Here is a 13,764-nt window from a genome sequence, read left to right on the forward strand (position 1 = left end):
ACACCATTCAACCGATTATTGTTTAAATTCTTACTGAAATCATGTTACTGTTATCTAGTTTCATTCTCGATTATTGATTCAATGACTCAGTTTACTTCATCTTGGTTGAAGCTCTTGAATACAAACACATGTGAATATATAGGATAGGGTAAAGCTGAAATGTTTCATCCAAGGAAATATTTTCTTGAAAAAGCTTGGACCAGATTGCCAAGTGAAACGTTGGATTTACTTCACTTTCACTTCGCTGAGTTTTTACGAGAACAAATTCTTCTCATTTAATGAATCTTACATCAACTCAGCGCCCTACTACTATGAAACTAAATGTGATATATAGAACTTTGATTCTTACTATGCCGCGTACTACTAGACTACTTGAACGATAGAACCCGCAACATCACAAGAGAGAAAACAGAAGACTAGTAAGTAGGAAGTTTATTCCCCCAAAACAGTGTCGAAATATAGTACAGAAATCTCACGTATTTATAGTTTTTTGACTGAGAGTAAATCATCATTTCAGACAACCAATAGGCACATAGGGGGTCATTCTTATCCATCCAATGGGGAAGCTACACATCGACATTCTAGAATATTCCCCTAGCAGTGATTGAATGAAATGTCTGCGACTCTTTCTGGGCTTCTTAAGGCTTCCTAGAGTTTACCGACGAGCCGTCCTTATACTATACATTCTAATTAAGAAGAAAGTTCTTAGATTTTAGATTTTAAAAAAAAAGAAAAAAAATCAATATTACCTGTTACAATTCTTGTTAATAATGCTGTAGCTCTAAATGTATTATGAAAATTTGCATGACGACCAAGATTATCACCATATTTAACAGAACCAAATAATATAACACCAGCTAATGCATAAACCATCATTAATAAAAACATACTCATAATAATAAATAATGATTTATACATTGACATAACAACAGTTAACATTAACATTTTTAATGTAACCTGTAATAAAGAAGATCGAATAAAAAAAAAGCAGAATAGAATAGAGCTATAATTATGTCATGAAAACAATTACAGAAATTAATAATATATTTGTAATAACTTAATGAGTAGTAAGATTAGATTGGTCTAATGTTTCGTGACTTAGTGTAGGACACTTCTTCAGAGTAAATAAATAAATAAATTATAATTAACCGACTTCAGGTGGATAGTGATGTGAACAGCAAAACAAGAAACCTTAACAAACTACGGAAGCTACTTTTTGGGGGGACGTTATTTCATTTAATTCAAAGCTTATAAAACTGTAATATTTACTTTTGTCCCTAGTCTATTCTACAGATCATGAGCTTTCGTTTGATGTATAATTCACTGACATAGCATTTTCTGTTTCAAAGCTATTGTAATTTAGACGTGAGCTTTTGTACTCTATTTTCTACTCTAATCCCCTAGTTTTGGACATAATTGTATTTTCCCAATTATTGTACGTTGTGGTCAGGTTGGTCACCTGTTTATTCATGTATCTTTTTACACTAATCTGAATTGGGAATTCAGGTACCCGATCGGAATGGAATAAAGCGAGTAGTGTTCCAGTTGTCTTGTCTTTTCTCTCTCTCTCTCTCGCGTGCTTGTCAGCCAATCAGGGATAGAATAGTTTTCGTCTCTCTACCCCCGCTTCGAACTCAGTCAGCCTATAGCGTCAAGGTCTTAATCTACATTTGACAAGTTATCATCGGTACGAAAGTGGGTTGACAGATCGAGGACGTAACAGATAGTAAGGTCTTCTCGAGTTGATTTTAATTTGGTTATTAATTCTCTGAAGAAGTGGCTTACATTGAGTCACGAAACATCAGAAAACTTTTGTATTCATTGGGATATTATAAATATATGATTAACTTGTCAATGATACCTATAAAAGTACAAAAATTGTCATACAATTATTAGATGACGTTATTGTATGATAAAAAAAAGTGTACCTAAACGTCATTATGGTGACTTAACTTTAGAAAAAGAGGAAGTAGAAAACTATTATCATCGATAGTCAAACACATAGTTAAAATACATTCTACAATTAACCTTAAAATAGTATTGGAAAGTTTGTATATGTAATGTTATCTTTACATTTGTAAGTTTGAAGAAGTCATCTTCCGTAACTTTGAATCTACCTTGATAATCTTTAATCTATTTTATAAACTAATAACTTATTTTGATGGAGTGTTATTCACTGAGCTGAATGGTTTGGTCGTGGAGCTTTCATCATCCTTCTGAACGACATCATTAGTACAAACTTCGGGTAGAAGTCTTATTCTTCTCATATCATTTCATTTTTTTGCCATTTTGTTTCTAATTTTTTTCCTATAAACTGCATGGACGTATGTTTAAATGACTTTTATTAACTATTTACAATAACTATCTTGATGAGTACGCATACAACCAGATTGTTTGAAATGTTTGACTTAAATATATCCCATCATTCAGATCAACTCCATCTTTTCATCTTACTATAGAAATGCATGAAAGGGCCTAGTTGTTTTATGAACACTCTTAGTTAATTGAGTTTAGATATTCGTTTAATTCTGATATTATTATTATAACGCCGTAGTTACAATTGATGAAATATTGAAAGACAGATGGAAATGTACTTGTTTTTTTGTTGGGAATTCCTAGTCACACAACTTTATGCGTTTCAAACTGTGAGTAAGGTACGTTTTTGTTTGGAATCCTGAATAGAAAAGGAAAAAAGGAAGACCAAAGAATACACTACGATAGGAATCTGAAGCCGAAATTAAAAAGGATGGACAGCAACTGAAAAGGACTAGAAAGGATTATCTAGGACAGAGTTGGATGAAGAATGCTGATGGAAGGTATATGCTTCTTCACGAGGAGTAGCAGGCATGAGTGACGTTTTTATTAGCGTTTGTTGACAATGAATTAACTAGTATGTACCATATATTGTAAATCAAATGTTAGATTTAATATGATCATGAAATTAGCAATCAGAATAAATGTGATTGAAGTATGGAGAGAGAATTATGAACATCATTATTAAATGTAATAGACAATAATTAAGCGATGATGTACTGGTATTCAATGAAATGAACTAGATAAGAGATCATAATAGTAGATTGAATGTATATAAAATGTGAAAACGTAAACAAACAGAAAGCAAGGGAAGTAGTTAACTTTCAATCCTGACACGATTGAGCGTCACGAATTACAGTTTCTCAATCAGTCAGATAACAAAGATTTGTGTAAATAGTTATAGACTCAAATGTAATCCGATGGTGTTATTGTCTAAGTTCAAACGATCCAGCGTTCACCAATTGTCTTCAGTGAGTTGATATCTCACAACACACCTGATTGAACTCCATTAGTCACTGCTTCTCACTAGAACTCAAGGAAATATCTCTTGAAGTCATCCACTAGTGAGCATAAGATTATTATCAGAAGGGGTTTTGTGGAGATTTCAGCATTTTCATAGTTGAAATCATGAGTCAATTGAAGCTAGACCACCAAGGAAAACAAGGAAGCACAAGACGGCCATTTCGTCCTATTGTGGGACTCCTCAGCAGTGCGACAATCCCGCCTCGCAAGATTCGAACCCAGGACCTACCAGTCTCGCTCCAGAGCACTTAACCGATAGACTCCTGAGTCATGCTTTCACCTATGTAAATACTAAATCTCCACAAAACACCCTTTCTAAAAAAATATTAGTTAAATTCAAAAATTATTTACATCAAACGATATCGTGTTAGATGAGAAAATTGATTTTTGGGGGGTGTATTTTAGTTATAATCAAATCCATCATGAAAATTCTTTTTTCCCCGAAAAAAGAAAAAAAAATGTTAAAATTCAGAAATATTGTTACAACATGCGAGAAGTTTGTTTTTATCAGAAGGGGTTTGGTGGAGATTTAGTATTTTCTTAGTTGCAAGCGTGAGTCATTTGAAACTAGACCATCAATGAAAACCTGGAAGCACTGGACGGCCGTGGATGCGCACTGCTGAGGAGTTCCACAATAAGACGAAACGGCCGTTTAGTACTTCCAGGTTTTCCTTTGTGGTCTAGTTTCAAATGACTCACGCCTGCAACTATGAAAGTTTGTTTTGGTTTTAATTAATAAATAAAAATGAATAAATACTACTGAAATAATATTACACGTTACACCAACTTACATGCCTTCCAGCAATTGTGAAAAATCTCAACATTAAAACAAACCAACCGAAATTATTACTTATCATATGTTTTTCCTTTTTAAAGAAACAAAAAGAAAAGAACAACAAAGAAAATATTGTGAATAAATAATTAGATGACTGGAAATAATAATGATAAGTTTACTTTGATGTTCAGGACTGCAACTGGTCAGTCTCTTATTGGCATATATGTATACTGTGCCTATTGCTTCGATATAGCCTTATTTCACAAGCATTATAAACAAGGATAGATAGTGCCTAGCAGTGGGATTCAATTTGACGCGCGTTTCGTCCTATTTGGGACTCGTCAGCTGGATATAAATGTACCTGTACAATACTAAGTGAATTTAAACTTCACCCCATCGCATAAGCAAGTGGCTATCAGGACTCAGTAGCTGAGTGGATAACGCGATGGCGTTTGAAGCGAAAGGTACTAGGTTCAAGTCTCTGAGTGAACATCAACTCTGAGATGCAGGTACATCCAGCTGACGAGTCCCAAATAGGATGAAACGCGTGTCAAACTGGATTACACTGCTAGCCGCTATCCATTGTTGCTAATAAGGATAATTGTTATTGGAAAATGTTGCTATTTATTAAACATAAAACTTACAATGTTACATCTTATTATGTTCATACATAAAGGCTCAACGAAGAAACATTTTGTTCTGCAATTAGCTCTCAAGCAAGGGCCTACATTGTTATGTATGGTTTTGTGAATGAATTATAAAGTCAATATTAAATAAATGGTGGAAGATTAATTTAACTATGTATGTCAAAATCTGGAAACGGGGTATAACTTTTTTAAATAAAATATTGACTGCCATTGTGAGTCCTTATTAGATGCTATTATTCAAGTGAGTGCAATAAAAAATAAACCAGTAATTTGTTAATAATTTTACACCCTTGATTGCCCCCAATGTCTTGGTACCGTTGAAGGTGTGGAGAGTCAGCTCTCCTTCTTGAAATTATTTCATATGGCCACGTTTAAACAGCCGCTGACAGGGAAGTCCTATTCACTGCGTTCACGCGGTGAGGATGTTGTTTAAGATATTGGAAGAACGAAAAACGAATGTCCAGCGCCTTAACTGAGTTGATGGATACGGAGAGTCCACTTAGGAGAGTTGAAAAACTCTGGATCAAAACAATGGTGCACATAAGTTACAGGATACTGAAGGAACAAACGACATGTGAACCTATTATTGGTCACTGGTTACCATGAGGCTGCATCCATTAACGTTGCTCTACAGCCTTGTGGACTAAACCTTCAAGTCAAAGGCTCCAGGTGTGGCTCCCTAAGAAAACCACCTACTTCGGTTTGAGTACCCGGTTATTATCACAGCCCTCATACAAATCAATACTAAAAAAAATAAAACATGCAGCATTAATTAACACTTACAGGAATTGGTCGTAATATAAAATGTAAAATAATCCATGTTACACCAAGTACAGCAACAAGCATATCAAAACGATTTCGTTTCGATTGCCAATAACCTCCAAATTTCAGTGCAATAATTTTTAATAAACATTCAATACAAAAGAATAAGGTAAATATAATACCTAAAGAGACTTGAATTTGATATCTTGGTTTAACCCAACTGGATCTTTCAGTACCTAATTCATTAAACTAATAAATGGAATAAAAACGAAGATATAATACTGGTTAGAATATATTAGAGAGTTTACTGAAATATCCCTAATATAATATAAAATAAATAAATAGACCAGATTGTGTTAAATGAAGGAATATAGATCAGAAGGGGTTTTGTGGAAAGAATTTAGTATTTTCATAGTTCAAATCATGAGGCATTTGAAGTTAGACCACTAGGGAAAGGCTGGAAGCACTGCACGGCCGCTTCGTCCTATTATGGGACTCCTCAGTAATGCGCACGCACGATCCCGAACTCGCGAGATTCGAACCCAAGACCTACCAGTCCTGTGCTTTCAGGTTTTCCATAATGGTCTAACTTCAATTAACTCATGATTTCAACTGTGAAAATACTAAATTCTCTTCACAAAACCCCTTCTGATAATAATCTTATGCTCACTAGTGGATGACTTCAAGAGATATTTCCTTGAGTTCTAATGGGAAGCAGTGACCAGTGGAGTTCTACGAAGTCTGTTGTAGAGAAATCAAACTCACTGAAGACAATGGGTAAACGGTTGCTCAAGATCGTGGATTGGTTGGATGTAGACATTAACACCGTTGGATGCTGGTCGGCTCAGTGGTCTATCGGTCAAGTGCTTTAACGCGAGACAGGTAGGTCCTGGGTTCGAATCTCGCGAGTTCGGGATCGTGGATGCGCACTTCTGAGGAGTCCCATAATAGGACGAAACGGTCGTCAAGCAGTGCTTCCAGGTTTTCCATGGTGGTCCAGTTTCAATTGACTCTTGATTTCAACTATGAATGAACACGTCATTTCTCAATGGAAACTACGTTCAATTGATAAAGGAATATATCAAAATATAACAAAACCAAACGATCCATCGTGAAGTACAAATTCTAATGAAATACCTTGGATTGCTACAGTAGTTTTACATTACTGTTACTGTACGACAAAGGAATTACAATTCATCTTGAAAACATACAGAATTAAAGCGTTCTGTAGAGTAACTAGCACTCATTGAGATGCTTTCGTTTGAATTACGTCAAAGATACTGTTTACATCTAAGTAAATTTTGTTTTCATATTAGGCTGTGTCTCTTGTGATGCGTTCTATGTTGAAGAATTGTATAATGAAACTTTGGCTCATGTCAAGGAACAGTTAAGGTACATAAAAAGATCTAATATTCTTTTAGATCTGAGAAATTCACAAATTAAATTGACAGTAGCGTGTGGCGCTATTTTCAGTAACCACTAAATGACTATTCAAAATATTAAAACAATTCAGAAAGATTTTTCCAGCTAGAAAGAGAACCGAATGGTCAAAACTTCTATATAATACTAGGTCTCTCTGTCCTAAATAGTAAAGAGGATCTGAATCTTCATTCAACATGGATTGTTTATCCAAACAACCACATTTAACTGTGTTCATTGTTAACATAATCTACACTCATACTCAAATTTTAACCCCGATTCTTCATTATCAGAAGGGAGTTTTGTAGAGATTTTAGTAACTTTATATAGTTAATATCATGAGTCAGATGAAGCTAGACCACCAAGGAGAACCTAGAAGCACTGGACGGCCGTTTCGTCCTATTGTGAGACTCCTCAGAAGTATGCATCCACGATCCCGCCTCGCGAGATTCGAACCCAGGATCTATCAACCTCGCGCACGAGCACTTAGCCAACAGACCACTGAGCCGGCGGGATCGTGGATGCGCACTGCTGAGGAGTCTTAATTCTTCATGTTATATATTACACATTTTTCATACCCAAGAATCATACACACAAATAAAAACAAAAATTTTTCATACAGAGTCACCTTGACCTAAGAATTCACATGACATTGACATAATCAGACTAGAATTGATTTCGATTGAACTTAGTATTCTGCCCTGATCCTGTTTACAATTTAATCCGGTTATTTACTTATTTTTTACTCTGATGAAGTGACTTGCGATAAGTCAGAAATTCAAATTTCACTGAGATTATAATATTTGGATGGTCTAATGGAATTAAAGATATCACGTCTTGGATATTGGCGAGAAATTTATTCATCCATTCGGCTAAATAACGTTTTGATATTTTGGTTGGTGAAACTCTTAAATCTAATTCCTAACCTTAACCATCAATTGTAAATCAAAATTCAAATCCTTCATTGAATTCCAGTTATTAGGTGGACATTCTCAAAGTTACTTCAGTGTTACTCAAAGGTTGTCCATAAATTATAGTTTCACCCTCAATTTATTCTCATTGATATATTACATAAATAACATTAGTTCTATTATTAACAGATTGGAACAAGATACTTGAGAATAACGAAAGAATTAAGGAATTAATAACAATGAATGAAAATTTGTAGTGCAATGCTATGCTAATCTTTCACCTCCATTACCGTTATAATACAAATCTTATTGATGCATGAACTCAGAAGGCAAAGGGAATCTGCAACTACCATTTTTATCAAATGATGCAGGCCACAAAGCTACAAACACATGAATAAGTATCAGCGAGCAAGCGCGAGCAATTACGTAGCCAAGAATGGGTCTAGAAATTTTCGGACTCATGGTAAACAAACATTTAAATCACGAGGACGTTGTTAATTATCAGAAGGGGTTTTGTGGAGAATTTAGTATTTTCACAGTTGAAAGCGTGGGTCAATTGAAGCTAGACAACCATGGAAAACCTGAAAGCACTGGACGGTCGTTTCGTCTTATTATGGGACTCCTCAGCAATGCGCATCCACGATCCCGCACTCGCGTTATTCGAACCCAGGACCCACCAGTTTCGCGCCAGAGCCCTTAACCGATAGACCACTGAGCCGGCATCCAACGGTGTTAATGTCTAACTTTAACCAACCCACGATTTTGAGCAACCGTTCACCAATTGTCTTCAACGAGTTGATATCTCACGACAGTCGTGGTTTGAACTCCACTGGTCACTGCTTCTAACTAGAACTCCTGGATGTACTTCTCGAAGTCGGTCACTAGTGAGTATACGATTATATAAATTATCAGAAGGGGTTTTGTGGAGATTTAGTATTTTCATAGTCAATATGAGTGAACTTCATTGTTCATAGCTTTTTACAAGATCTTCGACAACTTTTCTCAACATTAGGCATTCGTTAGAATAGAACGAAATACCCACACACTTCAATCAGGTTTTCAATGTTTTGTCAGCTGAGATCAGTTTCTGATATAAATTATCATAACAAATTACTGAAATAGGACGAAACACGCGTCAAACTGGATTCCACTGCTAACCACTATCCATCTTTGCTTACCATGTTTGTGAATTTAGGCTATATCGATGCAATACGCATAGTATGCACATATGCCAATAAGAGACTGATTAGTCGCAGTCCTAAACATCAATGGGAAGATTCAAACAAGTAATACTAAGTGAGTTTAAACTTCACCCTATTGCACATCCAAGTGGCTATCAGCACTCAGTGGCCGAGTGGATAACGTAATGGCGTTTGAAGCGATAGGTACTGGGTTCAAGTCTCCGAGTGAACATCAACTCTAGGATGCAGGTACATCCAGCTGACGAGTACCAAATAGGACGAAGTATTGTGCGTCCTGGATTCCACTCCTAGCCACTACCCATCTTTGCTTACCAATTACTTAAATAGTTAGTTTAATTGATAAGTCTAAAACTGATTGATGATGTTTGAGTAATGCTAAAGTGATCTTGAGAAGATTCGACTACTTCCTAGAGTCAAAGGAGAAATCATAATTAAGTTTTAGAGTTAGAAGTTAGGAATAGGAATTAGAGCAAGAGTTTTCACCGCTAACTGACATCAGTTAGAATGCCGAGATTCTATTGAACCATATCAATGAACGGATTTTGCGCTGATATTCAAGACGTGGAAACTTTAATTTCATTGATGCGTCTACAAATTATAGTCCCATTGTTCATTTAAATCAACAACAGTATTACTTACTGGAAAGAATAGCAGAAAACAATTAGCAACTACAAGAGTTGCTGAAGCACGTTTAAATAAAATATGCTGAGTTATATCATAGATGAAACAACGAAATTTTAAACTTTTCTTTTCTAAATTATTGGATTTTGGATTGACTATATTTCTTGTTAGACCAGGTTCTTGATGAAGTTCTATTTTGAAAGAAAAAAATAGTGTAAAAGCAAGTAAAGGAAGATATGTAGTACTGGAAAACATAACATGCCTCATTTAAAAATTCCAAATCCTAATCTTGATTATGAACTGAGATTAGCTGAAGGTATATTGGAAGCGTAAAAACAACGGTTTTTACTCCGGTTGTGTTCTTGTTGATAGTGTAAACCTATGATTTCATAAAGGATGGAGTTCATTTTCCATTAGTCTTACTGGTGATTGACTGGGTTATGAAGACTTCGACATCTGAAGGGAAACACGGAATACAATGGACATCTCAGAATCATTTAGATGATTTGGACTTCTCAGATGACCTAGCCCTCTTATCTCATACACACAAACAAATGCAGACGAAAACAACAAATGTAGCTGCAGCCTCTGCATCAATAGGCCTCAATATACACAAAGGAAAGAGCAAGATTCTCAAATACAACATGGAGAACACCAACGCAATCACACTTGATGAAGAAACTCTGGAAGAGGTGGAAACATTTACGTACCTGGGAAGCATCATTGATGAACAAGGAGGATCGGATGCAGATGTAAAGGCGAGGATTGGCAAAGCAAGGGCAGCATTTCTACAATTGAAGAACATATGGCACTCAAAACAACTGTCAGCTAACTTAAAAGTGAAAATCTTCAATACGAACGTCGAGACAGTTCTACTGTATGAAGCTGAAACGTGGAGAACTACTACATCTATCGGCAAGAAGGTAGAAGTATTTATAAACAGTTGACTACGCAAAATACTCAGCATTCACTGGCCTGATACTATCAGCAACAGGCTTCTGTCGAAGAGGACAAACCAGCTTCCAGTTGAATAGAAAATTAGGAAAAGACGTTGGAAGTGGATCGGACATACACCACAGAAATCACCAAATTGCATTACAAGGCAATCCCTAACTCGGAATCCGAAAGGGAAGTGGAAAAGATGAAGGCCAAAGAACACATTACGCCAGGAAATAAAAGCAGATATGAAAAGGATGAATGTTAACTGGAAAGAACTTGAATGGATTGCTCAGGACAGAGTTGGATGGAGAATGCTTGTGGACGGCCTATGCTCCTCGACGAGGGGTAACAGGCGTAAGTCATATTAATGGAGTTAATAATTATTTACAAAAACATGATTAGACTACTAACAAAGATATTTGAAAAAAATATGAATATATTAATGAAATAGCTTACTTGGACGTGGTGGAATTTGTAAAGGTTGAGTTAACCTTATACGCCCTTTCAAATCTAACCATCTACGTTGATCAACAGTAAGCAATGCTGTACCCTACAATGAAGTTTATTTCATGTTTCGAATTAGAATAAATTAGATGATTAGAATAACTGAAATAACTGAAATATCATTAATTAAATCTGTTTCAATAATTTGGGATAATCCGTTAGTTTTTAAGACGTTTTTCAACAAATGGAATTATATAGTTCATATATGAACCAGATCTCAGTTACCGTGTCACTCAGTCTAAAATTAGCTCAACTCTATTTTAACTTCGAAATTAAAATTAAAATGATTTATCATTATTGTAAGATGAGATCGGTTTGCATACTTCTCATTTATGATATCATTTGGCGACTGACATGAAAACAATATCTGACTGGTTATCAACTAAGTTTCACACTTAAGTTAACAAAACCTAAACTAGAACATTATCCATAATTTTAAATTTTCTATCAACATCAAACAGTGGAGTTCAACCAGGTCTGTTGTGAGATATCAACTCACTGAAGACAATAGTGGATGTGTCTCTCAATTTTGTGGATCGGTTGAAGTTAAACATTAATACCGTTGGATGACGGCTCAGCGGTTTAGAGGTTAATTGTTCGCGTGCGGAACTGATAGGTCCTAGGGTCGAATCTCATGAGGCGGGATCATGGATGCTCACTTCTCAGGAGTTTCACAATAGGTCGAAACACCCGTCCAGTGCTTGCAGATTTTCCATAGTGATCTAGCTCCAATTGATTCATGATCTCAACCATTAAAATTTCTATAATATCTACACCAAAAACCCCCCTCTGACATCTATTCTTTGTCAAATGATATTTTGTATCATTGATACTTCACTATTCCGCATGAATACACAAAACATAAGCACATAGATATGTGTAATATTGACAAGTCCAAATTGTCATAACAAGTTTAATTTAAAAAATAATTCGGAATGAAAATACATTTTAAGGTAATAATTGAATTTTGTTTAGGAATTTTTATTTTTTAATTTTTTTTATTTTATCCCAGCATATTGACAATGTCAATTCTGTCTGATCATTATCAATTGTGTATTGTTAGGAGGGAATAAAAAAAAATTTTTTTTGACAGATTGGTTTTAATTTTATTTAGAAAAAATAAAAAAACGTGTTTTTTAAAAAATAACAATATATTAAAACTATATTTGTAATCGTAAGCAAAGATGGATAGTGACTAGCAGTGGAATCAAGTTTGACGCGCGACACTTCGTTTTATTTGGGACACGTCAGCTGGATGTACCTGCATTTCAAAGTTGATGTTCACTCTGGGACTCGAACCCTACATCTTTCGCTTCCGACGCCATTGCGTTATCCACTCAACTACTGACTCCTGATAGCCACTTGCTTGTGCAATGGGGTGAAGTTTGAATTCACTTGGTATTGTTTGTTTGAATCTTCTCATTAATGTTTAGGACTGCAATTGATCAGTCTCTTATTGGCATATGTGCATACTTTGTGTATTGCCTTGATATAGCCTTAATTTACAAGCATTATAAGCAAAGATGATCAATTGCAGTCTTAAACATCAATGGGAAGATTCAAACAAACAATGCCAGGTGAATAAGTGATATTATTTAAAATTTTGACAATTATTGTAAAATAAATTTTTCAAGGTAGTTGAAATGTAAAAATAATTTAAACTAAACAAATATTGTAAAACTTAAAGAACATTGAGTAATTTTTTTCTTTATTTTCTAGTTATTATTGGCTAACCTTTGGAAAGTTCTATCTAGATCCTTTGACTGGTGAAGTCGAACAATATCACTAGCGAAACCGATGGGATCGATGATTTCTAACCTTATTAGAATCAACAGTTGTTAATGGATGATGAGTATCAAACTAAGACATAACAGCTGTTCACTCAATCACTGGTCTTTAATGAGTGTTTGGAGAGAGTTAGTAACCGTATACAATTTATTTGAAAGGTCTATATATTCTATCATTTATCGTCTTCTTCCAACACTATTGGTCAATGATTTCAAGTAAAAATAAGCTTGAATGTACAAATTCATATGAGTTAAATGGATTTATAGGACCAAACATCAGTGAAACAGTTAAATAACTAGAATACCAATTGTTCCTTGACTTCTACAAAACAAATCCTTTAAGTTGCTGCCATATGAGCAAACAGAATAATGCAGAAATCAAGTCACACCGTTATCACTATTAATCAATAATAACAATATTTGAAGATAGATGTGTTCATGGGTTGATAGTATCCTGAAATATTACGTGCAGCTGGAAACAATGAACTTTACTACTGAATTGTTTAATGAACCATTCTGAAAGCGAGACAATTACACGTTGTTAACATTAGATGAAGATTAGAATATGTTTCAGCATGGGATTGTGGATATTGTTGAATGGAATTAAAGTTACACTGAAAATTGCTTACTAGAAAAGAGCTTCGAGAGGGAGTTTCTGGAGTTCTGGCGAGAAGCAGTGGAAGCCACAACGCGCGTTTCGTCCTATTTGGGACTCGTCAGCTGGATGTACCTGCATCTCAGAGTTGATGTTCACTCGGGGACTCGAACCCAGTACCTATCGCTTCAAACGCCATTACGTTATCCACTCGGCCATTGAGGGCTGATAGCCACTTGGATGTGCAGCGGAGTGAAGTTAAAATA

At 35.3% G+C, this 13,764-nt stretch overlaps 1 protein-coding gene and 1 non-coding gene across 2 annotated transcripts in view; one reads left to right on the forward strand and one right to left on the reverse strand.

Moving 5' to 3' along the window:
* Smp_197640 (voltage-dependent calcium channel) overlaps window positions 1-13,764 on the reverse strand; it is a gene marked incomplete at both ends in the record, with an annotated part of 139,292 nt that overhangs the window by 21,490 nt on the left and 104,038 nt on the right. The window contains 5 exons of the mRNA XM_018799762.1: window positions 750-957; window positions 4,128-4,202; window positions 5,542-5,769; window positions 9,692-9,864; window positions 11,069-11,162. Of these exons, the coding sequence (XP_018651519.1) occupies window positions 750-957; window positions 4,128-4,202; window positions 5,542-5,769; window positions 9,692-9,864; window positions 11,069-11,162 (778 nt within the window). The remainder of the gene's footprint in view (window positions 1-749; window positions 958-4,127; window positions 4,203-5,541; window positions 5,770-9,691; window positions 9,865-11,068; window positions 11,163-13,764) is intronic.
* On the forward strand, window positions 9,191-9,259 carry Smp_tRNA_00059_Pseudo_TTG.1.1. The gene has a single exon. It is a non-coding gene (tRNA).

Source organism: Schistosoma mansoni, chromosome 3, assembly GCF_000237925.1.
Source record: "Schistosoma mansoni strain Puerto Rico chromosome 3, complete genome".
NCBI lineage: Eukaryota > Metazoa > Platyhelminthes > Trematoda > Strigeidida > Schistosomatidae > Schistosoma > Schistosoma mansoni.